Raw genomic sequence first — 24964 nt, 5'->3', positions numbered from 1 at the left:
AATTTTTGCTGCTACGTGGTGAAAAGAGGTAAGTCTCTTGCGTGGGAAGAATACACCCAACAAGTGTCGCAGCTCTTTGTGAGCAAAGGAAGGCTTTGGGATTAATACATTACAGAGAAAAAGAACAATCAGCACGTGAACAGGAAAGAAATGAAAGAGGGAACTCAAGTGTGGGTATTTAAAAAAGAACAAGGAAATTTACATCAAAAAAACTCGAAGAAACTGGGTCAATGTGAAAAGAGGACTAGGGGCGCTGGAAAAAAAAAGAGGAGCCAGTGACGTGTAGCAATGCTAATACAAGGGGAGGGTGAAGAGCCAATGCTTAGTGCAAGGGGGAAACCTTTATTAAAAATAATAATAAAGATGTGCAGATTTTGCAGAGAAGTTAGCAGATTCTGGAAATTCTCAGCAAGAAGGAATGTTCAGAAAGTAGGTTGCATAGTGTAAAGAATAAAACCTGTGAAGAATTTGCACAAAAGAAAAACAAACGACGAGAAAAGTTTTTAAATAAAACGAAAAATGCAGATTGAAAACAATGAATGCAGAGCAGATGGAATGGCATGAGGAAGAATGAACAACAAAGGTGGGATGCTAAAAGAAAGAGTATTGAGCAGCAGAGGAGTGAATAAATGAAAAGAGTATTTTTAGCATTTTTACTGATTTTTCATTATGCAAGCAGGAGAATAGATATTTGATATGAAGTACTAAGAATGTGTGTTAGATTTAAATTGGTTTAAAAATTTAAGAACCATAGCAGATTTTGTATAAGAGTTATTGAAAAAAAAACAGAACAAGGCATAGGTCTCTGTGATGATGAAATTTTGGCAAATAAGAACAGATCGTATATGTAAGCTGTGATTTTCTTTGGAATATAAATGAAACAAAACCTCTTTTGCAAACAATATTATACAAGTTGACTGTCTCTTTTAATATAAGCATCATCCTCTGAACAGTGTCAAAATATGCTGGAGAGCAATGACATCCGTTTCCATGATTATAATGTGAAGCAGTGGTACAAAATAGGTGTTGCCAACATCAAGAGTTTATTAAGTATTTCAGGTGCTTTTACTGAGATCCAGGTGAGGTACAGTCGAGGAGAAAACTTTTGCTACAATAAGATTGGGAAGTATTCGGAGAAGAGTCCACGCACCTGACTTCACCACTAAAGTCATTTCCATCTGCAAATGGCTCTATTTGTATCTTCCTCTTATTTCTGGGAATGGCTTTAGATTCATCATCTTTATCTTCATCTTCATCTAGAGCTATCAATGCAGAGTTTGGACATGTTATGTCTAGTCTATCATACAGAAGTTGGAGAACATGCCTTATAGAAGGTCGTGATTTGCCCTCCCTTTGTGTACACATTCTTACAATGTTGACAAGACACTGGAGTTCTTCATAATCATATATACTTTCCAAATTAGGATCCACCATCCGAGATAAGTTGGAATTTTCCAAAATGAATTTTTGGGCCCATTCCACCAGGTTCTTGTTCTCTTCAACTGCTGGTCTAGCAGTGATAATTTCAAGCAGCAACACACCATAGCTATATACATCACTCTTTTCTGTTAATTCCTGGGTAACAAGGTATTCTGGATCCATATATCCTGCATGAAGAAAACATTCAGTGGTAACATCAACACCTCTATAATAGACACCAGATTTGAAAATCATACACACTGAATGCTATCACATAAGTTACCTGGAGTCCCTCGGACATCTGTGTTAATTGGCTCAAATTTACTAGCACCACTTCGTGAAGCATGAGCAAGGCCAAAATCAGATACCTGACACCATAATCCCATTTTATTAATTCTACAACCCAAGTATTATTCCGTTTCTAATCTTTGAATATTATCTGATAAGAATTTACCTTTGCAACAAAATTCTCATCCAGTAAAATGTTACTGGATTTGATGTCTCTGTGACACAGAGGAGGATCACAGTAAAAATGCAGATACTCCTGAAAATGAAATGAAGATAATAATTAGATGGAATCCATGTAAAATAGTGATGTTCAATAACAGAAAAAATATATTCTCTATCACCCTTCTATGCCTACCAAAGCTGCAGCCACATCTATCACAATTTGAAGCCTGATCCGCCAGCTCAAAGGAGCTTTTGTGGGAGCTGTGGGACAAGAAGTTATGCCACGCCAAAATACCAAAATAGGAAATTTATGAATCAATGCAGCTAATATTGTGCTGAGAGTTATACCAAAGCTTTCAATTACCATGAAGATGCTCTTTCAAACTTCCATTTTCCATGTATTCATAGATTAGAAACCTGCAAAGTGAACTATTATATTCATATCACTCTTAAGAAAATTGTGGAAAAAAAAGAGTGAATCACTCCGATCTAGATGTAGCTGTGGTGGCATGAACAACAGGAAGTATTTCCACAAATCAGGCCTACCTTTCATGTCGCTCTGCACAGAATCCTACCAGCGTGACAAGATGGCGATGATGTAACCGACCCAATAGTTCCATCTCTTTACAGAACTCATCTTGTTGAGCAATTGTGTTCATCCGCTTTACAGCAGCAACAAGCCCATCATTGAAACGAGCTTTATAAACAGTGCCAAATCCACCCCTGCCGATAATTGTACTGAAATCATCGGTCGCCTTTCTTATCTCCTTGCGGCTAAATCGTTTAAAGTTGGATGATGGGCCTGCCAAATAATGTATGTAGTATCATTCATCACTGCCCAGCTTAAAAAGTCATTACAATTCATACTAGTAAAAATATATACGACTCATCTTCTCAAGTATTGTAAGAATTACCATTTCTCCAATCATGCAGTTTATCACATGTATTCAGTGCCAGAGTTTTATTCCAATGAGATGGATTGGTACCCTTAGATTTCTTCAACTCTTTCCTCTTTCTATCTATGAGAATTATCAGTAGCAATGACAGTGAAAGCGATGCTATTGTAACTCCAATTCCAACTCCAAGAATTACAGCCAGATGAGATGACGAATGAGTTTTCTTTATATAAGCAACACTAGAATGGGCAGAAGTAGGAGAGTGTGCTGGGTTTGGCGTTGAAGATGATGATGCTGAAGCTGAAGGAGCTGATGCAGGTGGCTTCCATGTCAAGACTGCATGCTCAGTTAAATATATAAATTAATACTTGTTTTGGTTTACAAAATGGATGGTGCAAAATTATTTTCTTTATTCAACAACCAATAGGAAACTTCGGCATTGGTTTCTAATAATAATTTGATAAGCAGGCAAAACTCCTTTTTATTCAAAGTTGGAAATAATTTTTCCATGGAACAGAAATTTTAGCCGTACATAAATGTAAACCTAAAAGGTATAGAGATACTATAAAGTTTTCTCTTATCAGAAGCAAGCTGCATGACTAAAATCATTATCCTAGTTTGATATATAACAAACTTAGCATAGAAAATATGCCCAAAGATCAAAATGATGTGCCCAATTGAATATGAACCCTGGAAGAATATGGACATAAATAACATAAGTCCCATTACAATGCCTAAAGTATGTTGTTGCTTCCCGAGTTTCATCAATGCTAAAAGACCCTCACATTATTGGTTTAGATTATTATTCTCTAATTCACTTCGAATAATTAAATTAATGAAGTTCTGAAGGAAAGAAGTCATCTTCCAGTTTGTCTGAAGTGCATTGGTTTATATTGATATTCCATAATTTGTTTCAATTCTTCAGGCATAAAACAGTCGATAACATAACAGAAGCAAAGGTTCAAAGAAACAGTGTTGAAGTAATGAAGAGTATTTACACCAGAACAAGAGTTCCTCTGGTACATTCTTAGCCATCCTTTAATTAACAAAATACCATGTTTAGGAATGAAAGGCTGATATGAATTTCTACTAAATCTACAGTGTCTTGATTTCAAGAAAAGATGCTGCACTAACATTAGGAAACAGAAATTACAGGATAATAGGGCCAATATTGTTTAATTCATGTAGGAGAGTTTATCTCATGGGTAAGGACCATAACTTGCATGTAAATAATGTCTGATAATAATAATTTGAAATGCCTCCAATTGTCATTTATTGTTTTATATTGTCAGTGCTGTTCATCCAAATGTCTTCCTCCTGTTTATTATTTGTCAGATACAGTCCAGGTTTGATAAATGCAATGTTTCCAGAATACTGAACAACACAGAAGGTTGAAATCTCAAATTTTAGAAACCATCTAAAACAATAATCCCTAACAAGAATTGCAGGTTAATGTCTTTGCAAAATAATACATTCATACAGAATTGAAGGTTGTGGAGCTCAATGAGCGCAAGAAATCGAAACACAGATAAGGCCTACCTTCTCTCACAACACGTAGAGACTTGATTAATGTCATTTCATCATTTTTCCCAGTGAGGATGCATCTACCAAACAACACCAATTCCTTAAAATCTTCAAAGGAAGTTTCGCACATACATCCAAGTTAGGAAGACCGGTTAGAATTCACGTCCACGACATTTTCATCCAATGTTTATCCTTCAATACATGGCAACATTATGTAACAAACAATAATTACAATGGCACAGTTTAATAGAGATAGAAAGCAACCATGTTCAGGATAATCTGTTCTGTTTGGAGTCTTGGGCCTATTGTTTGATAACTTTGGTGGTCCCTATTGTTTGATAATTTTGGTGGTCCATATTCTATGCATCATAATTTAATCCCAACTTATTGGATTTATCTTAATCCATGCATTATCACCCATGACACTACAACTTCTGGGGGCTCTTCAAAGATGTTTATACTCATCTGCTAGGTGCCCGTATGTAGGTTCGATAATTGTTTCCTATATGTACTCCAGGCCAATAGTTGTACCATGCAAATAAAGCAGTACTTCAATTTGTAGTCCTTCCATAACAGGGGAGCTTTAAAGGGAAGGGCTGTGCCTTCTAGTATCTACATATGTCATGACTCATAAGTGGTCCCAGTTGTATATCCAAGGATTCTAGCCCATCTTTCTTTATATTGATTATTGACAATTCCTCTACTAGATCGAAACCAACCATGTTCATATCAAGCAAATTTGTAGTCCTTTCATAACAGGGGAACTTTGACTGGAAGAGCTGTGCCTTCTAGTATCTACAAGTGTATGTCATAACTCATAAGTGATCACAATAAGTGATCCCAGTTGTACCCAAGGAATCTTTCTTTATATTAATTATTGACAATTCCTCTACTAGATCGAAACCAACCATGTTCATATCAAGCAAATTCGTAGTCCTTTCATAACAGGTGAACTTTGACTGGATGGGCTGTGCCTTCTAGTATCTACAAGTGTATGTCATAACTCATAAGTGATCACAATAAGTGGTCCCAGTGGTCCCAGTTGATCACAATAATTTTGACGATGCATATAACTATGATCATTATTTTTATTTTATTACTATGCAACTGTAAATGCTCTTTGACCAAAGGAATCTAAGTTGTACCCAAGGAATCTAGCCCATCTTTCTTTATATTAATTATTGACAATTCCTCTACTAGATAGAAACCAACCATGTTCATATAATTTTGACGACACATATTTTTGCATTGTAATGTAATCCCAAGTTGTCATCTTAACCCTTGGCTTATGAGACATCACATTGGTGATTGTAATAAAGTCAAATTAGTGACTTGTAGGAAGTTATGTCTGAAAGGCTATATGAAAATCATATTTTGATACATTAAAAAACTAAGTACTATGATAATTATTTTTATTTTATTACTGTGCAACTGTAAATGCTCTTTGATTTTCCAGTATGGTATCAGAGCCCAAGGAACATTGATGCAACAGTAATGTAAAAAGGCAACAGAAATGAAAGAATACGGCTGTGAGAAGATGTGCTGTTAATGCTTCTGATTTATTTGTTAGGGAAACCACATGTTAAAAAAGCAATTGCATTTCAACACTGACCCATCCTCTCTCGGTGCTCTGGCCTAGACTTCACTCCTCCATGTGTACTGCATCTAATATTTATTTATTATCTCAGCCTTTGGAAATCATCAGTGCAACTTCTCACAACTAGAAAATAAGAGAAATGAGTCAACCAAATATCATATTGTAATGTCCCCCTTTTTGGGATTGACCTAATTGCCCTAGAATCACACATTCCGTTAAAATATGAATTGTATGATGGTTGAAGATATAATTTTACCACTTAAATGCCTTTTAACCAGGTAAATCCTGTTTTTGATCCTGCAATCACAAAATAAGGGACAAATCTATATACACACACATGCACATGCATATATGCATGCACACAAACTAATTATATTGGTAGTGTAATATAATCTTCCTTAAGCTTTATTAATAGATAATACAAAGAGACATACAATGTGTAATGCATATTTGGGTTTATGAAAGAAACTTACTTATAGCACTTAGCTTCCACTATCTTAACCATAATGAGGAATGAAATAAGGAAGACCTGATAAGGTACCCTCATTGTCTCTGCCTTGGGCCCAAGAGTGGAAACTCTATTCTCCTTGGCTCCATGCTTCATGGTGTTGGTGTACCTAGCAAAACCTTTACATAGCTTTCCTGCATCACTCTATCTTCCTCACCTCCTATAGTTAAAGATCCTTCCCTTAGCTATCACAATAGCTCTCCTATATGTGTCAATGAAAGGATTACAATAGGTGCCCTTAACTCAACCCTAGGTCCAAGACCAGAAACTCTGTCCCCCTTGGCCCCATGTTTTATAAGGTTGGCATACCTGGTGAGGCCTCATCATCTGTATGGACCATAGTTGAAAATTCAAAATTCAGACTCCACAATAACTCAACTGGCCCAAGAAATTTAAAAAATCAGCACTCGCCAAAAACTTAGAGAAAAAATCAGCACTAACTCAACAAATTTATTGAACATTTGAAAATATATAATTTGTGTTATCAGTTTTCCACAATGCCTTCAATTTCTACTAGTAGCTTCTCGATTAGATTGTGTGTATAATTTTCACATCCATGTCTTGGATCACACTCAATGATCCACCATCATCAAGAGGCATGAAAGCAAGAGACGCATGACATGTTTCGAATTGCACCCAGTGATCCATCAACAAGATGCATGAAAAAGAAAGAGATTCATAACAAAAAAGATAAGATGCAAAGAAGGCCAAATTTAGGAGATATAATAAGAAATACGTAAAGGGAACACACAAATCAAGAAAAGGAAAAAACAACCAACAAAGTCTCAAAAAAAAGAGCAAAGCAAATAATAATAAGACTCCCTAAAACAGTAAAAAGGAAAAAAGAAAAGAAAAAACAAATTAAAAGAGAAAGAAGAAATAAGAGGGAAGAACCAAACATTGTAAAATAATATTGATAATGATAAAAACATAAAAAGCAACAAAAATAATAAGAAAGCGATGATGATGATGATAGTAGTAGTAAAAAATAATAATGATGATAATAACAGCAACAACAATAATGATACAAATAAAATAATAATAAGTAAAATAACAAGTAAATTAAAATGAAAAGTAAAAGAAAAATATGTGACCCAAAATGTGATAACAAGAAAGGGAAAACCCTTAAATAGAACCAAACAACAAAAGCAACAAAAAGAACAAGAGAACAAAACCAAAAACAAAAAAGGAAGAGAAGGAATATACACAAAAGGAAATTCAAAACAAGGTGAAAAAAATTAAAGAAAAAAAGAACAAAACAAAATAAAAGAGCACATAAACCTACAAAAACCAAAGAAAATTAAAAAATAAAAAGATTATATATATATATATATATATATATGTTCTAAGAAAACAAACATATACGCCGAATTTGTAAAACACGTAAAAAAATCCCATTATATATAAATCAAAGTTTGAGCTAAGTACAAAGCATAGCTGAAAAAATAAATGGAACATCTAAATAAAAATTGAGTTCAATATATAACAATAATTATTTTTCCTTTTTTTTATAGTTATGGGCCGAAGCCTAGTTAATTATTATTAATTGTTGAAATTAATTATTATTATATGTTTCGCTCAAGGAGAGTCAAACCCAAGATCTCCCACATGAGAGGCTCACAAGTTACTGCTGTGTTGTTGGCTCTTGCCTAATAATTATTTTTCATTTTTATTATTTAATATAGGTAAGAATTTATAAAAATAAAATCAATAAATATTATAAACCTTAAAGCCTATATTTTTAATATATATAATTTATTGATTCTCAAGATAGTATGTTAAGGCATATACATAATACGATGTTTTTTAATATAAAATATATATGATTTGATAAGGCACATATATAATAATAATAGTGTTTTGAGCTAATCATAATAAATTAATAATAGCTTTGATTTGATATGTACCCACAAATTGTGTTAGATTAAATCTGACAATACACATATATTGGGAAAATTGAAACAATAATTGAACGAAATCATGAATTTTTCATGACAATGGTTGGTCGAGGGTCACATCGCCTAGGAGCATACTTGATCGCTCACTCTTTTTGTCACCCAAGATCCTACTTGGTCATGTCGTTCTTGCCTCCCATTTTCCCATCAATGCACACAATCTTCTTTTTGTACTCGCATTCACATCACCTCTGAGCATACTTGATCGCTCACTCTTTTTGTCACCCAAGATCCTGCTTGGTCATGTCATTCTTGCCTCCCATTTTCCCATCGATGCACACAATCTTCTTTTTGTACTCGCATTGAAACAAAAAATTATAATAAAAATCCTAAACCCAAAGTGCATTTGAACTTCTATAGTTTTACCAACAAATTAAATGCCATTTCGTCATGCAATTTGGGAAGTTCTAGCAAAAAATTGGTCATGCGTTTTTGAAACTCGTTGTCAAGTTATACAACAATTAATTTGTTTACACTTACAACTCACAGTTTTCACAATTTATGGGCAATGTTTTCAACTATGATATGGACTATCCTTCACAAATAGTGCCTTTTAATGATGTAACCCATGCCCATTCCACCACAAGCCTTATCTAATGTCTTTGTATGATGTAGCCTATGTCTATTCCACTATAGGCCTTTGTATGATGTAGCATGGTCCATTCTACTATAGGATTACCTATCTTGTGAGGTATTAATACCACTTTTCATTGTTGCCTTGGAGAATAATATATTATTTCTCCCCTTTTTTATTTCTTCAAATGGAATCACACCCTTTCATTTGTTAATGCCCTTATGAAAGGGTCACACCCTTTGGTTATGAAAAGATAAATCTGTTTGACAACTTTTTCCCTTTTCACTTCTTATTTTGTCTTCACCTATCTCTCAATTATCAAATTTATCTCTGAATTTTTCAAATCTTCACATCTATCTTATTTTCTTCTTTTCTTCTCAATTCTTATCTCAAAACCCTCCTTTACTTCTTCTCTAGAAATCCTCTACTCTTGTTTTCCCATTCCTATCTTGGGCCTAGGGAAGAATCAATGAGGGTACCTCATTTATGTCTTTCGTATCTCATTCCTCATTATGGTTAAGATAATGAAAGCTAAGTACCATAAGTAGGTTTATTTCGTAAACCTAAATATGCATTGTATAGTTACCTAATCCCTAGGTGACGATTGTATATCTCTTTGTTCATCCATTTACAAAGCTTAAGGCAGATTATATTAGACTAACAATATAATTAGTTTGTGTGTGTATACACTTATCCCTAATTTCATAATTGCAAGACCTAAATTAGGATTTACCTAGTTACAAGGCATTTTAAGTGGTAAAGTTATATCTCCAAGTCTTATTTTAATGGAGTTTGTGATTCTAGTGCAAAGATTAGGGCACTTCCAAAAGGGGCAATTATAAGTAGTATCAAAGCCTGAGCCACATTATGATGAATTAATTGTCGCAAGAGATGAATTTGGCCCTTATTGGACATTCCTACCTCTTGTGGGGCAAGTGAACTATGTCTACATATATTCATATGTATGTTTTGTGTTTTCATGCATATGCCTTGTGCCTAGATATAATCATGTGTCTACTGTGTGTATGCACTCTATTCTTTCATATATCCTAGTTTATGATTATTAAGGACAAGCAATCTTGAGAAGGGCAAATTGACATGTCCCCTTCTTGAAATAGGATTAAGCAATAAACAATAATAATTTAATTAAATTATAGAAGTTATTAAAACCAATTCATATTAAATAAGTTAGTATGAATGGAAAAGTTGTGTCTCCCTCAAATGAGAGGTATAAAAGGTTGAGATGAGAACTTTCAGAAAAACGAAGAGGTAGAAAATAAGTGACTTTCAAACGATGAAGGGTTGTAAATCTTTCAAAGGATTGTCATTATGAAGGGTTGTGACTCTGAAAAGATGAAGGGTTGTGACTCTTTGAAAGTGGGATTGTTATAAAGGGTCGCAACTTTTGCCAAAAGGCAGATATGATGAAGAGGTGTGGAGTCTTGCTCACATGAGAAGATACTAAGGAGAAGAAGGATCAAATCCAATGGGAAAAATGGAGTAAAGGAGATCTAGAGAAGATTTAGAGAAGAAGTATAAGGAGGGAATTGAAATAATAAGTGAGAAAGAAAGAAGAAAATAAGAAGAGGATATACATATCTTAACTAGAATATGTGCAGATTTGAAAAGTAGTTATTAAGACCATAGTATTGAGACTAGTCCAAGTCACTCGGGTCGGCGAATCGGGTTACCCCTGCCAGGTCAAAATGACCCGTGACCCTGACCTGCCAAGTCATCAAATATTTTATATTTATCTAAGGTATTTCTATTAATATACCTTGACTCGTCGAGTCACTGCCAAGTCATGACTGAGTCCAAGCCAAGTCACGAGTCAAATTGCCCTTGCCGAGTCAGAGCTGGGTCCAAGTCTCGCTACTTTGATTAAGATGGATTTGATTAAAGATCCCATCCCTTAGCCCCATGCTCTATGGTGTTGGCATACCTATCAAAACCTTTACATCATTCCCCTCCACCATTCTATCTTACCTCATATGGTTAAATATCCTTCCCTTAGTTATCACAATAGCTCTCCCATATGCATTGGTGGAAGGATTACAATAGCTCTCCCCTCTACCATTCTATCTTACCACATATTGTTAAATATCCTTCCCTTAGCTATCACAATAGCTCTCCCATATGCATTGGTGGAAGGATTACAATACATGCCCTTAACACAACCCTAGGCCCAAGAGCGGAAACTTTGTCCCCTTGGCCCCATGCTTCATGAGGTTGGTCTACCTAGTGAGGCCTCCCCATGTCCCCTTATTGCAATTGCTTTCCATCTATGTGGACTATCCTTTACAAATAGTACCTTCTAATGATGTGTTACATCCCAAATTTTTGCTCATTTAAAATAGCCCTATAGTCGTTATATACTTCATGTGAATGACAATTGGTTAGTTAAAACAATCGAATGTTATGATCTTGTGAAATGGAAATTATGGTTAACCATTTTGATTCATGTGAAAATGAATTGTTAGTTGTTCGTTACAATTTAACCGAAAATGAAAATTTACATTTCAAGAAATTATAAAAATAGTTGTTAGTGGTAATGGTGGTTAGTTGTTGTAACAATAATGAATTACTTTTGATTAAAGTTATCTTGATTTAAAATTGAGGAATATGTTATTATCGTGGAAATATCATTACAGGATGCAAGAGAAGACAAAATGGGGGAAAGCATTACTAAACAGGATTTAAGGAATGGGGCACCAAAAAAGTCCATTGACAAGCCATTAGCTATGCGTTCTAACCATCTTGGTTAAGGATTTAATGGCTAGGCAACACAAAGTACACCTTGGACAACCATGAGCTATCTAGTCAATTATTAGCAGGAAAAAAATTTTAAACATATAAAATAAACATAAATTTGGTTACCTCTTTATATTTAAGATGTTTGAGTCGTCATCGAAATGTATGTCTAAATTATATTGACACCATGTTATCTTAACACCTGCACTTGCACCTTACATATATGTGTGTGTGTGTGTGTGCACGTGCACATAAATCAATATGTTGATAAAAGGAATTACATGATTCAATTCACACACACACACACACATGTATATATACGTATATGCACATGTACATGTATATATGTACATATATACGTGTACATATATATATATATATATGTACATGTACATATGTAGATATATAATATCATGTACATATGTAGATATATAATATATATACATATGTACATGTACATATGTATGTAGATATATAATATATATATATATATATGTGCATGTACATATGTAGATATATAATATATAGATGTACATATGTACATATATATATATATATATATATATATATATATATATATACCTAAAATGCTTGAAACCCTACGTTAGCAACTTTTCCAAACCAACTTGTACAAAATTATGGATAACTTGAGTTAGGAGATAGATAGAGACTTCAAACTAGATGAATTGCAAAGCTATTTCATCAACCTATCCAAAATATGGGTCTTAACCCTAGATGTGTTTGTATAGATCATATATATATATATATATATATTTTACACACACACACACATATATGTACGTACATGTAGAGATGAAATAAATAGCATGATGCCAATATAATTAAATGTAAAAATCATAATAACTATATCTTTAATATTAGCTCCATATCGATGAGCGACTGCTACTTTCATATCGGCTTATATTCCTTTTTAAATTTTTTAAATGGTGGAGTTACTTGTGATCGATGGACATGCACCGCCACTCTCTTCTTGTAACTGGAAGAGCATGCAGATGATCTATTTATTCCTTCTTCCACTGCTTGAGAAATGTTCTTTTTCTCTCCTCATTTGGCTCTGAGTTTTATTTCTAGCAAGAACTCGCTTACGGCTTCAAGCCAACTGCAACTTCCATCGGAAGTATTTCATTAATCCATGTTCCATATTGTGATCATCCAAACTGCAAATTAATCAACGCTATTGCTATCAGTTCCAGACTTCATTCATCGCATTGGAGCTCATTGATTCCAAGCCGCAATAGATAGAGCATAAAACCATTCACAAGTCATGCAACCATTTGTTCATATTTTATTACCTTATGTTCTTTGTATCTTGTTGATTCAAATATGGAAATCAGTGATGTACTTGAATTGTTGTAGTATCATTGTTCATCCTCGATCATGAATGAAGCAACAATGGTTGTAAATAAAGGCTATAGAATGTTGAATTAGAAAGTAATAGAAATTTCAATATCTCTTTTATTACCATGTCGATCAAGTAATAACGAGCATACAAACCCACAACTGTAATGAAACATATTTTCATCATTGTGAATGTTCAACGAACACATTGCTAATGGCATACTTGTGCATGGATATAAGAAGCAAGCACTGATGTATTACATGAGACATCGATCTAACTTATACAGTGGTATTGACCATATACCACTGAGATAAGATCAATGGATGAAGTAAATTTGAATTGTTCAATTTATAATTGCATTTTGTGCATGGCTCTAAATCTCCCAAGATACACCCAACACTAGGAAGGTCAAGCATTAATGGGTGGGGAGGACAAGTATCCCTGCAAGAACAAATGAATGTCAATCACTGAGAGTAAATGAATAACTAAACTGCATATACCGAGTCAGCTCATGGTTGTCCAAATTATATTCTTGTTGCCAAGTCGAGGGGTGGGTGATTAGACTCTTTAATAGCCCACTGAAATCCTTGGCCAAGGTAGGTTAGTGGCATGTTCGTCACAATTGATCACTAGAGGTCAGAGTGCTAGCTGACATAGTAGAGGTTAATGGAGGATATCCACTGCCTTGTCTATTGCTTAGTTGACACTCTAACACAACAATGCTCTAGTGGCAGGACCATGGTGCCCCAAACCTAACCCCGAGGTAGGAAGGGCCTTTCTCGAATGAGATTGTGCGAGGATAAGTTAAGGTTTGTGGTTGGGCGGTTAAGCCCATGCTGATGCTTCTCCTCTTCACCAGATGTCGAGGCTTGCACAACGCAGTGACAATTATTTGATACATATATGACACTTGTTCCTTTCGTACGCTCTTTATCTTAATTTAATGTTTCCTTGAGATATATATGTATTTTTATAATGTTCCTAATGAATGTATTGGTAGAAATTAGTTATGGAAATCAACCAGGACTATGTGGAAATCCCAAACTAGGAAAAAACACGAAGAAGCCAATTCCCATGGGAAAAACACCACTTAAAGTGATTTTGTACAATAAGGTTAACTGCCTAAAATGCTCATGGCAATAAAAAATGGTTCTAGATCGGTAGGCTTTACTGTTGGTTTGGTCAAGCCCCTGAGATACAATAAAGTTCACTGCTAATAAAGAAAGTTTAACTGCCTACAAGATGAAAGCAAAACCAACACAGAGTATAGTTGTCGAGTCTCTGTGATTTCAGTCTTTTGTTGTCTATACCTCCTTGAATCATCTATCTAAGTTTGCACTTGCATCACATAAACATGCTTTACATTAAATGTATATGTTGCCTCGTTTGCAACAACAACAATTATATTGATACACAATCATGCCTTAGATATAAAAGGTTATCCTTTATTTATATTGGTATCTAAGCATACCATATGTTGGCTTCATAAAAAACATGTGACAACACCGATGCACTTAGCTGAAGTTTTACATTTAATTCAAAGTATCAAACCTAAATCTAGAAAATATATATCACGTTGTTACATTATGAATATGGGTCACACGTAAGATATTTTTATTGTTTATCACAACTACCAACACCATTGAAATGCCACAACCAAGACCAAAATATGGAAATTAAAAGATCTCCATACCAAGCGATGAAATCAGAATCCGTCATATGTTGTGGCCAAGGGACCATCAAGAACCAATGATCAGCACAAGTTCCCAGCTATAAAAGGATATCTAAGTGATCATATTGTAGCCACAACAATCACTTGCAACACCGAGTATACCTATAAAACCGGGTACACACATAGCAAAAACAAGTAGTACGAGATATCTACATTATGGAACATTCTTGTAGATACCCAAAACTTCTTTCAAGATGTTGTTACCAACAGACCTCAAAATATACCAACTCCAAAACCTATCACCAAACAACAGATACTACCATGTCAGCGTGGATGTTTTGACATCAATGACAATCAATGCCAATCGCAATACAAGTCTAACAATCTCCCCCTTTGGCATTGATGGTAAAACTCCAAAAAAAAAAAAAAATTGAAAACAATAGACACTTCCCTTTGACATCAATGACAATCAATGCCAATCACAATACAAGTCTAACAATCTCCCCCTTTGGCATTGATGGTAAAACTCCAAAAACAAAAAGAAACTGAAAACAATAGACACTCCCCCTAAGTAGATAAGGTTTATGTATTGTAATAAAGTCTCCTTGGTGACTTTCGGTTTATTATTGTTAAAATAATTAGTTGCATTTCATAGGTAAATTCTCGTAGGTTGGTAGTTCAAGTAGTTATATTTGAGTTTAATAATATTTTCATTGCTTGTGTATTTTACTATGCAAATGTAAATATTTTATAACATTCTAATAATTGGGGTCTCTTTAAAGATTATGTTCATGTTGAGCATAGGCATGTATGTAAGCTTCCCCAATGGTTTTCCCACCACTAGTTGTATCATGCAAAATGAGTGAAAAATGGTTGCTCCTATTTATTTGCAAGCATATGTGAAAAATGGCAGCAATAAGTGGTATTACTCCTTGTTTTCAATAAAATCCATCTAATCTCTCTCTACTTTTTATTGCTTCACTAGATAGAAAGCAACCATGATCTAAACAATTTGTTTTATCTCGATCTAATTTTATGATAGTTTTGTTGGCACAAATTTTATGAAACATAACGTAGTCCCAACTTGTCAAGTTGTCTTAATCCATGGCTTATTAGCCATGTAACACCAAGTCTTGGAAGAAGCTCTTCAAAGATGTTTCTACCTAGCCAGCAATTGCATATATATAGGCTCAATGATATTTCCCCTATTTTCCTTTGGGCCAATAACTATATCAATTTAATAAAGGGACATTTATAATTCTATTGCAGCATGTGAATTATAAATCAAAGAGTTGTTCCTTCCATAACTCACACGAATGTTTGATAAATAATTGCAATTATTAGTGGTTAGTGCTCTTTTAGATTTAAAGCTCTACTATGGTTAGTGCTCTACTAGTTTAAAGCAACCATATTCAAAACGTTTGTTCTCTTAGGAGCCAATTTCATGATAAATTTTTGGTGCATTTATCATGCATCATAATGTAATCCCAACTTGTAGGTATATCTTAATTCATGGCTTATTACCCGTATTTGGATTATAAGCAAAAATTTTGTAGAAACTAACCCACCCCTAAACATTAAGTTATTACTAAAATCTGCAATTACTAACACAATGTATAAATCTTCTAGAGGACACCCCTTTTTCGCTTAACTATAGAAATAACTATTATCTCTCAATAGAGATTTTGTGATTGGGCTAAGAATAAAAGTGGTTGATTCTCAATGCAACGTCCTATTGGCTAAAACCAAAAACCAACATGTTAGTAAACACAATAATTTAAAGGAAAAACTACTCCCACATGTAGAAAACATGATCCGAATTCAATGCCTAGGTTGCAACATAGATGGACAGATAACATTATCCACTTTCATTGAACCCTTGAAATTTTGAACAAAGTGATCACAAACACACAAAAATATGGAATAAGTACCAACCTAAAAAGTGATTTCTGTACTGGTAATGTAGCATCCACTATCCTTACAAAAATATTATGCTCAAGGAAATTAATTATAAGTTTACAAAATGCTATTTCTGGAAAATGCATAAAATTAATTTACCACAAAAATAATGTCTTTAAAGACTAAGTAAAACACAAAAACTGCTGCAAATTTTGGAAAGGAAGAACTTTGAAGCAATAAAACCAATTTAAATAAAGCTTGACAAGTCCCAAGCTAAAGCAACCTAAAAATTGTCTCTCTAGCATCTTGTCTAGAAATAGCATCTTGTCTAGAAATAGCACCTACCCAAAAACACAACTTAAAAGAACAATCATTTTAGCACTAAAACTATATCATAACTTGACTTAAAACAACCTGAAAATAGGCTCTCCAACATCTTGTCCAAAAATAAGATAAGACCTACCTAAATCGCTAATCTGAAAAATTTTCTTTGGAGAATGTAGGGCTGGTGTTTGGTCCTCCTAAATAATTTGCACATTTCTGTTAAGTTCTCCATTTGAGGGCCTAGAAAATCACTCTCTTCTATGTAAGTCAATTGTGAATGATGCTTCTACTTTGTCAATCAAACTACAAACAACTAACATTTGTTTTTCTTACACTGATAACTTCACAATAAGTTTCATCAATTGATCCATACCATTTGGACTAGAGGAAGAGTGTTCAATTTTTTCTTGAACCAATTGATAAGTTCAACAAGTATGATTGGACAAGAAATAGATGGTCTAAATGTAACATCTACTAGTTAAACGGAATAATCTCTTGATATATTTAACCTTAATTGCATAGACCAAAAGCAATACCAGATGTCCAAGTTTCCAATCTTGAGTGGAATTTTGGACTTCAAAAAACTAGTAAGTCATCGCTTCATTCTCCATGCCTGTGATCCCCACTTCATAGGCACCTCTAAAACCTAATCCTTTCTCCTTGCATGAGGCATCCCCAAACCCCAATCCTTGTCCTAGAACTTTGCCTATTCCATCCTAGAGACCTTTGCATCATTCACAATCTAGTATCCTTGTCTCCCACTTCCTAAACATTCAACTTTGGACTTTTGAGTTTGAGTGGCATCCCAATTTTTGAATCCATTAACCACCAACTCCCTAGAAGAATTATTTGCTCACTCAGCTAGCATGTGTCTTCCCAAACCCACACCTTCTTCCATACCTTTTCACTAACCTCTGCCATTCAAACAAATAAACTCTCCAATCACGAAGGCCGGCCAAGGACACCATTGGTGGGCCCAAAATTGAGTATAATGTGGCATGAAACTATCAAATGGTTTTTAGCATGTATGGCCCCTGCCTTCACCCTCTATATCAAATAGGAAATTTTCATCAAATTGGAGCATATTGCATCATCACACGCACCAACAAACCCAAACTTTGGATCAAGCACTTTTGTTTAACTACTAGATTATCCCTTGGATGTATTGTTGGTTCCCAAAACCGTAGATTGGAATCCTACGAGTCTTGCCAAGTCGATGCTAGGATATCCAACCGGTTATGGCCAACTTGACGGGATTGATCAATGCAATCCAAATTCCCTGTGCTTTTGGCTCTGCAAAACCAAGGTGTACCTGATCTTGGACAACAACCTTAAATCCAAGATGCTTAAAGCAGATTGGTTAGAACACGAATACAATGAAAGTTTTCCAAATGGCAAGAATTATGGAAAACCTCAAACTTGCAATTTATGAATTAATAATAATAAATGAAACTATGAATGCTTTTAAATAAGTATAGATTAATGCAACAAATGAATATATTAATTCTTCAAAGGGAAAGAAATGAAATAATTGCCAGCATATGGATTATGAATCAAGAGTAAAATAAAGACCAGTGCTTAATTAAATGGGCAAACAAAGTCAATATTATAAGTTGAAACACACAACTTTATAAAGTTCAATGTACTTAAACTATAAACAAATTAATAATCCAGATGCGACGGAGCAAATATACGAATGCAATTTTAAACTAGTCTAGAATGCACTTTAACTCCTGTGATATGGAGACAAACCAGACATAAATACGGAAATAATTAGATATTTCACAATATTTATGTTTATCAAGTTTAAAATGCAATAATGACCCAGTCCACTTGTCCGAACATTAAAACATTTATAGAATTTTAAAAATAATTATAAAGGACACAATAATATTTCAACTTCAAAATTTAAAATAAATAATTATGCCAAAAATAAAATCACAATAAAAACACTCCTTACAGATGATCTATCTACTACGAATCTATCCGGACCGCATAAAATTCACCCAATAATTCAAATCCACAAGCTTTGTTCAATCACTCATTCCTTTACCAATGAAAGAATATAATATATCAAATTATGCATAGGACATTTAAAATTTTTAATATGGATATGAATTGTATCTCTTCATTTACTTTCAATCTCCTATTTATAGAGAACGATGGGTCATATGGTTATTTCTAAATGACACACCGCTTCAAAACAAATAAATAAATACTTGTTTACATAGCATGAGCTTTTAATTTATAATTTGGTGTTATTCTAAGGGATTAAAGCCAACACTTCACGACTATTCTCATATATTCTGAACAGCAATAAAATCACGGGCAATGATATAAGTGGCCTTCAAATCTCTCCAGTTTTGGAATGCATAGACGTTGATCAAGATCTGTGTTCAAGGAACGATCATAACATGCTTGCAATATTCCATACTCCAACTCCGCAAGGAATCCTTCAGTCGAGCTCTAAATATTTCTCAAAAGTCCATCACTCCTGCTATTCAAGTATTCGTTATGCCTTGTAATACTTCAAACGTCTCTATTGCCATCTTTACCAATGAAGACTTCCGGTGACTGTCATACTCCAACCTTTCCACTCATATCTCTAGACCTGCAACAGATACGCAATAACATTAGATACTAATAGTAAGATATTGCTTGGGGAAAGAAAACCCATGAAGTCATGTAGTTTCTTCCAGAACATATCTACACTTTTCCAATGCTTCGGAGACTCAACGTTTCATCTCTATGCACTTTTTAATGCCATTTCAATGTGATTCTGACTTGGATATTTGCCGCAATTTGTATCAGGTTGATTTCATAGCAACATACATCGATGATGTTACCATGGAGTCCTCTTCTATGAACCTGAACATTAAACTTCCAGTGATTGACCCTCGTCATCGGGTATCATGCCATTTGCAAAAGAAAATCTTTTAGCTAACGAACTTCTCCTTCATCTGGGTTTTGATGCATAGTTCTCAGCACAATATATTTTTGCCCAAAAAATAGGCAGTTGCTTTATATGTTCCTGTTCTGATATTGTATCCGTAACTTCAATATATTGTCAATAATGTCATCAAAACTTCTATCTGTTTGATTATTTGTTGCAATTGCAGTTATACCACAAAGTTAATCATTGATGCGTTCATATTGGCAATAGATTCAAGAGACTTGAAGCATGCAAGAATCTAATGCTGCTCTCATTGTCCTACCATCATCTGTACCTTGATCCTGGAATGGACAATCACTCCGGGGAAATATATCTGATAATACTGCTGAAGTGCTAACACACAGAAGATACATGAATGCGATAACCTCAGACATAAAATGGCTCCATATTCTGCCATTACTTTGACAACTGAACAGTTTGCTGCTGTTTGAGGGCCTGGCTCAAATAGATACTATATACATAGCTAATGCCCTTTTCTATTAGCAGAGGATAATCTCAACAAATCATGAAGAAATCTGAACAATAAGACACCTCAAGACCATGACGAGTTTTCCTCCTAAGTCATTACAAATTTCCATGAGTGTACTCTTTAAAAAAAGCATCTTAATCTCCTCTAGATTTCACTCCCATTCTTTAGTTGCCCAATTTGCTATTGCTCTAGAGAATGTTGCTTATCACCATAATCCAGATAGGACATGAATCTATTATGTATTTCAATCGCCTCTAATACTCATTATGTCCATACAACGATGAAGCTTTCTGATATTGACAATACCATTTCATCATTCATCTCCCATATCATTTCACAAATGGAGACTAAAATTTTAGGCTCCATCATATAGGATATTAGATAACAAAAAGCCTTTTTTTTTTGGACAAACTTCATCGTGTAAGCTTGTAGGACTTGAACAAAATTTTGAATTCTTCAGCATTTTATACATTGTCAAAATCTATTTGTAATCATCCAATCTTTGTATCAGAAAATATTTGTAGCAAGAAATATATGCAATCATTTGAGTGAAATGTGTGCATAAGACACTTTCTGTTCCAGCAAATTTATGTGTAGACCTGTTTTATTTTATGTGGCCATTTCAGTTACAAGAATCTGAGCCGTTGAAGGAGGATTGTTTTTTTACTGAGATTCCCTATCCCCTGACCAAGCTACACAATTATTCTTCTTCAAAACAAGGGTTGATCATTGTTTCTATATCTTAAGTTTTGTTTGGTCTTTGGGTTTCTTTTTTTCTCTTGGTTCCTGGAGGAGATGGATCTGTGCAAAATTTTAGTGAGAGCAATCTTCTTGTGATCTTCTATGACTTCTTTCTTAATATAATTATACCTTTTACCCCAAAAAGAAAAGGACACAGCTATCCTCCATCCAAACTGTACAGTTGACCAATTTTCAAAAAATTGAAAACATCATGGATTTTTCTGAAAATTTCAGTGTTTGATCTTCATGATCTGCATAGCTTGTAGTCGAAAACAACAAAAAAATTGGAAAAAAATCACTACATTTTCGTGAATCTGGAAAAAACAAAGTTTGACCTTTTTTGTCTTTAGTGCATTTTGGATGGAGATTAGTCTGTCCCAAAAGAAAATGTATTCTACACATATTTTGGTTGATTTCATTGCATTATTTCATATTTAAGTAAACATTTGAAAATTTTAGCTAAGGATTATTATACAGCTATTAGAGCCTTGACCTTGCTAGCTTGTTGGGTAACTCCATGTGTGGATGTAATATCCCTTTCTAATGTTCTTCAACAAGTGGCTGGTGCAAGAGAAACACAAGTTAATATCTAAATCTGCAATTCTTTCAAAACAACAATACATTCCTTCAGCCACCCATATGAATAGACTCTAAATATAAGAATGGGACAGTGCCTTTTACTTTGTCTTCATGCTTTTTCAGCTGGGGGTCAACAATAGGGGTCCCATGTTCCACTACAGAGCTGCCTTTTACTTAAGTATGTGGTCATTCCTATATTTAAGATACTTAGACTACTTCTTGTATACTGTACCCTTGTAAGAAGATACAATTTTTATGGGCACTATATCATAACATAGAAATTTCCTTTTTAGTGGCATATTACTTGTATTGTTTTGGTCATGCCCTGCTCGGTCATACCAATTTTAGCGTCACTGAAACAACCCCAATTGCCCTGAGAAATCTTGATTAGCTCACAGGACCAAAGCAAAATGGGCAAATGGTGCATCAAACATTACTGGCCTAGAAAAGGGGACATGACAGATGGAGATGAAACATACAAAAATTATGTCAAAGGAGACGCAGAAAATTAGAAATAAAAACTTTGGTCCATAACATAGATTATTACAAATAAGGGACATGACACAAGAAGAGTTGGAATTGATTAACAATTGGCTAGGCTATTTGAATGCAAAGACCCAAGATTGACTTTCTATAATTGCATACTTTTTTAATCTAGAACTTTTTCCCAAGAGAATCTATATAAACTTTTTCCTTCATAACTAAAATAAATAGCTTTTGTCTAAACTATATGGGGATCAAAAATCTTGATGTCAATTCAAATTTTTAATTGTCTATGAGAGACGTCAATATCAATACCCAAAAATTCTAGAAGATTGATCTTCAACACTATAAATTGGAATTTCTTCACAAACTCTTTTATAGCTCCAAACTTTGACTAGCTCTTTCAATAAATGTTCCGTTTTGCAGCAGAACTGAATAATCAACTAGGCCCTAGTAACTCTTGCAACATTCCACAAAATGGAAACTACTTATATGAAAAAAAGTAGAAGGTGCATCTGTGCCCCCATTTTCTACATGAGATAGCTGAAATAGATAAGAAATCAATAAGAGATGGTCCTTGTCCTAAACATATAGCAGAATGATAATGGATACATAGCCAAGGATTTTTTCTCAAATTATACAAGAGGGTAAGATAATCCTAATTACATTGAGACATAATCCTTTACCAATCTGTTAACAAGAATCTGATTGCTGCCAAAAGGTATCCAGGAGACTCGAGGTGACAATTCAACCAAATAATTGTAAAAACATTGGAATTAACACTTTAAGTCTTTTGGACAGTTCATATTAACACCTTAAGTCTTTCAGATAGCTCATACTGCCTACCACATCCATGTTATGATGGATCCATGCTAGCTATTGAAATTTCCTAGCTTCATTATTAAAATACAGAATAAAAGTTGCCCTTAACTCATTCTTGAGTTTGATGTAACTTTAAGTCTTCGAGTTTTGATGTGTCACGTTCTTGAAAAAAGTTTGATTTATAATGTCAAGGACATTTTCTACAGTTGGTTACTTCCAATGTTATAAATCTATACTACACAAAGGTCAGCTTCCAATGTTCCCCATACATCCACCCACCCTACATGGTCCAAGTTGACGTTAGGTGCAAACTCTGCCTCTTAAAAATTTAACTTAACATTGTAACTACAAGAATAATACATAGGATTAAAATGAACATACTGCATATTATGATTGTGTCCCGGTACCTAACGTATGAAGTTGATAAAAGCAGTCCAGAATTTTAAGTGGTTAGAATGGATGAGATGAATTATATCAAAATATAGATGTCTTTTTCCAAAGCCACCTTCTATGAATCAGGACAAATACATTGATTAAAAATAATATGTTTCTAACATGTTCTAAAATTTGAATAAATATGGGAATCTAAATAACCCGTGGTAGAGTACTGGAGATTGTACTTATACCACTACTTACAAATGAGAAAAAAAATGTTTTAATGATGTTCCAATTCAAACCATCTAAAATTTTCTCAAATGTTTAGCAAACAGTGACAAACAAAGCTTTTAATAAGAGTTTATCACTTTGGCTGTTTTTTAGAGAATAGAAAAATACCGGGTTGATGTTCAAGGCCTGTAACATTAAAGAAACAGCTTGCTTTGTCATTTGCAAAGTCTGAATCCCCATAGCTTGCAATAGTAACAAAGGTAGCATCCCTGCATATACTAAAAGTCATATTATCTTCTGTACCTCCAAGATTGCGAAGAAATGTAATACTGGCATTCAAGCACTCTCTGCAGTTTTCAGCTGATGAGGAGAGTGGTTTCACACACTTCAACTGGACTTCCTCGAACCTTGGTGTGCTCTCCATTTCCTCTATATTTGTACGCCCCTTACAGTGAAAATCGGTGGCAATCTTTGTACCCAAGCCACAGAACACTGTTACATTGGATGGCAAACCATTTGTCTGCAGAGTGGTTGATATTGCTTGAAGGCACTTCTCAGAAGCTGATGAAGGAATTGCAAGCTCACTTGTAGCATTTGTGTACCTTGACATAGAGATGGCAACTACAGCATTAACAAAACGGCAGCATCTTCCTCTGTCTGGGCCAAAGCATGCAGAGATTACTTCTTTGAAATCCAGGTTGCCAAACTCCAGAGGGCAACCATTGTCGACTGCAGAAAAATATGTGCAAGGGAAAGTCAATGAAGATCTATTTTGCATGTACAACCCATGTGTTAAATGCAAACTGCAATATTCAGAGTCTACACATTACATATCTCAGAAGTACTCTTGTGAATGTTAAGAAATAAATACAGTGACTATACATATTCTTAACACTTATATCTGATTGAGTCTTTAACTAACTGGAAGTCATACTGTTTCCAGAGGGCAACCATTGTCGACTGCAGAAAAATATGTGCAAGGGAAAGTCAGTCTAGATCTATTTTGCATGTACAACCCATGTATTAAATGCAAACTGCAATATCTAGAGTTTGCACATTACATATCTCAGAAGCACTCTTATGAATATTTAAGAAATAAATACAGTAAATATAAATGTTCTTAAAACTTACATCTGATTGAAACTTTAACTAACTATAAGTCATACTGTTTCCCTCACTATAATTGTCAATTTTATCTATGTAAAATTGTTTTGATATTCCACTGAAACCATTGCTTTATTAAAGTAAGCATACAAACTGTTTCATAGTGCAATGATTTATTCAGTGATGGAAGAAAAAATGTATTTGAAGAATCTCAATGTGTTGCAGACAGTGGTGTTACTTCCATTGGGTGATTGGATCAAGGGAGCTACTGTCTATGT

The 24964-nt window shown here is 34.3% G+C and overlaps 1 protein-coding gene across 1 annotated transcript in view; it reads right to left on the bottom strand.

The window, feature by feature from the left end:
* Positions 1-844: 844 nt before the first annotated feature.
* The window catches only part of LOC149572995 (putative receptor-like protein kinase At1g49730), a 94783-nt gene continuing 70663 nt past the window's right edge, over positions 845-24964 (bottom strand). The window contains exons 2-9 of the mRNA XM_089814139.1: positions 23751-24311; positions 2784-3101; positions 2416-2671; positions 2234-2286; positions 2063-2130; positions 1874-1963; positions 1703-1787; positions 845-1607 (exon numbers count right to left, since the gene is read on the bottom strand). Coding sequence (XP_089670265.1) covers positions 1066-1607; positions 1703-1787; positions 1874-1963; positions 2063-2130; positions 2234-2286; positions 2416-2671; positions 2784-3101; positions 23751-24311 — 1973 coding nt within the window. The 3' untranslated portion in view covers positions 845-1065. The remainder of the gene's footprint in view (positions 1608-1702; positions 1788-1873; positions 1964-2062; positions 2131-2233; positions 2287-2415; positions 2672-2783; positions 3102-23750; positions 24312-24964) is intronic.

Source organism: Cupressus sempervirens, chromosome 2 (assembly GCF_028749045.1).
Source record: "Cupressus sempervirens isolate cs-2001-9-10 chromosome 2, ASM2874904v1, whole genome shotgun sequence".
Taxonomy (NCBI): domain Eukaryota; kingdom Viridiplantae; phylum Streptophyta; class Pinopsida; order Cupressales; family Cupressaceae; genus Cupressus; species Cupressus sempervirens.
The sequence above is the reverse complement of the archived record's forward strand: the minus strand, read 5'-3'. Positions and strand labels throughout refer to the sequence as shown.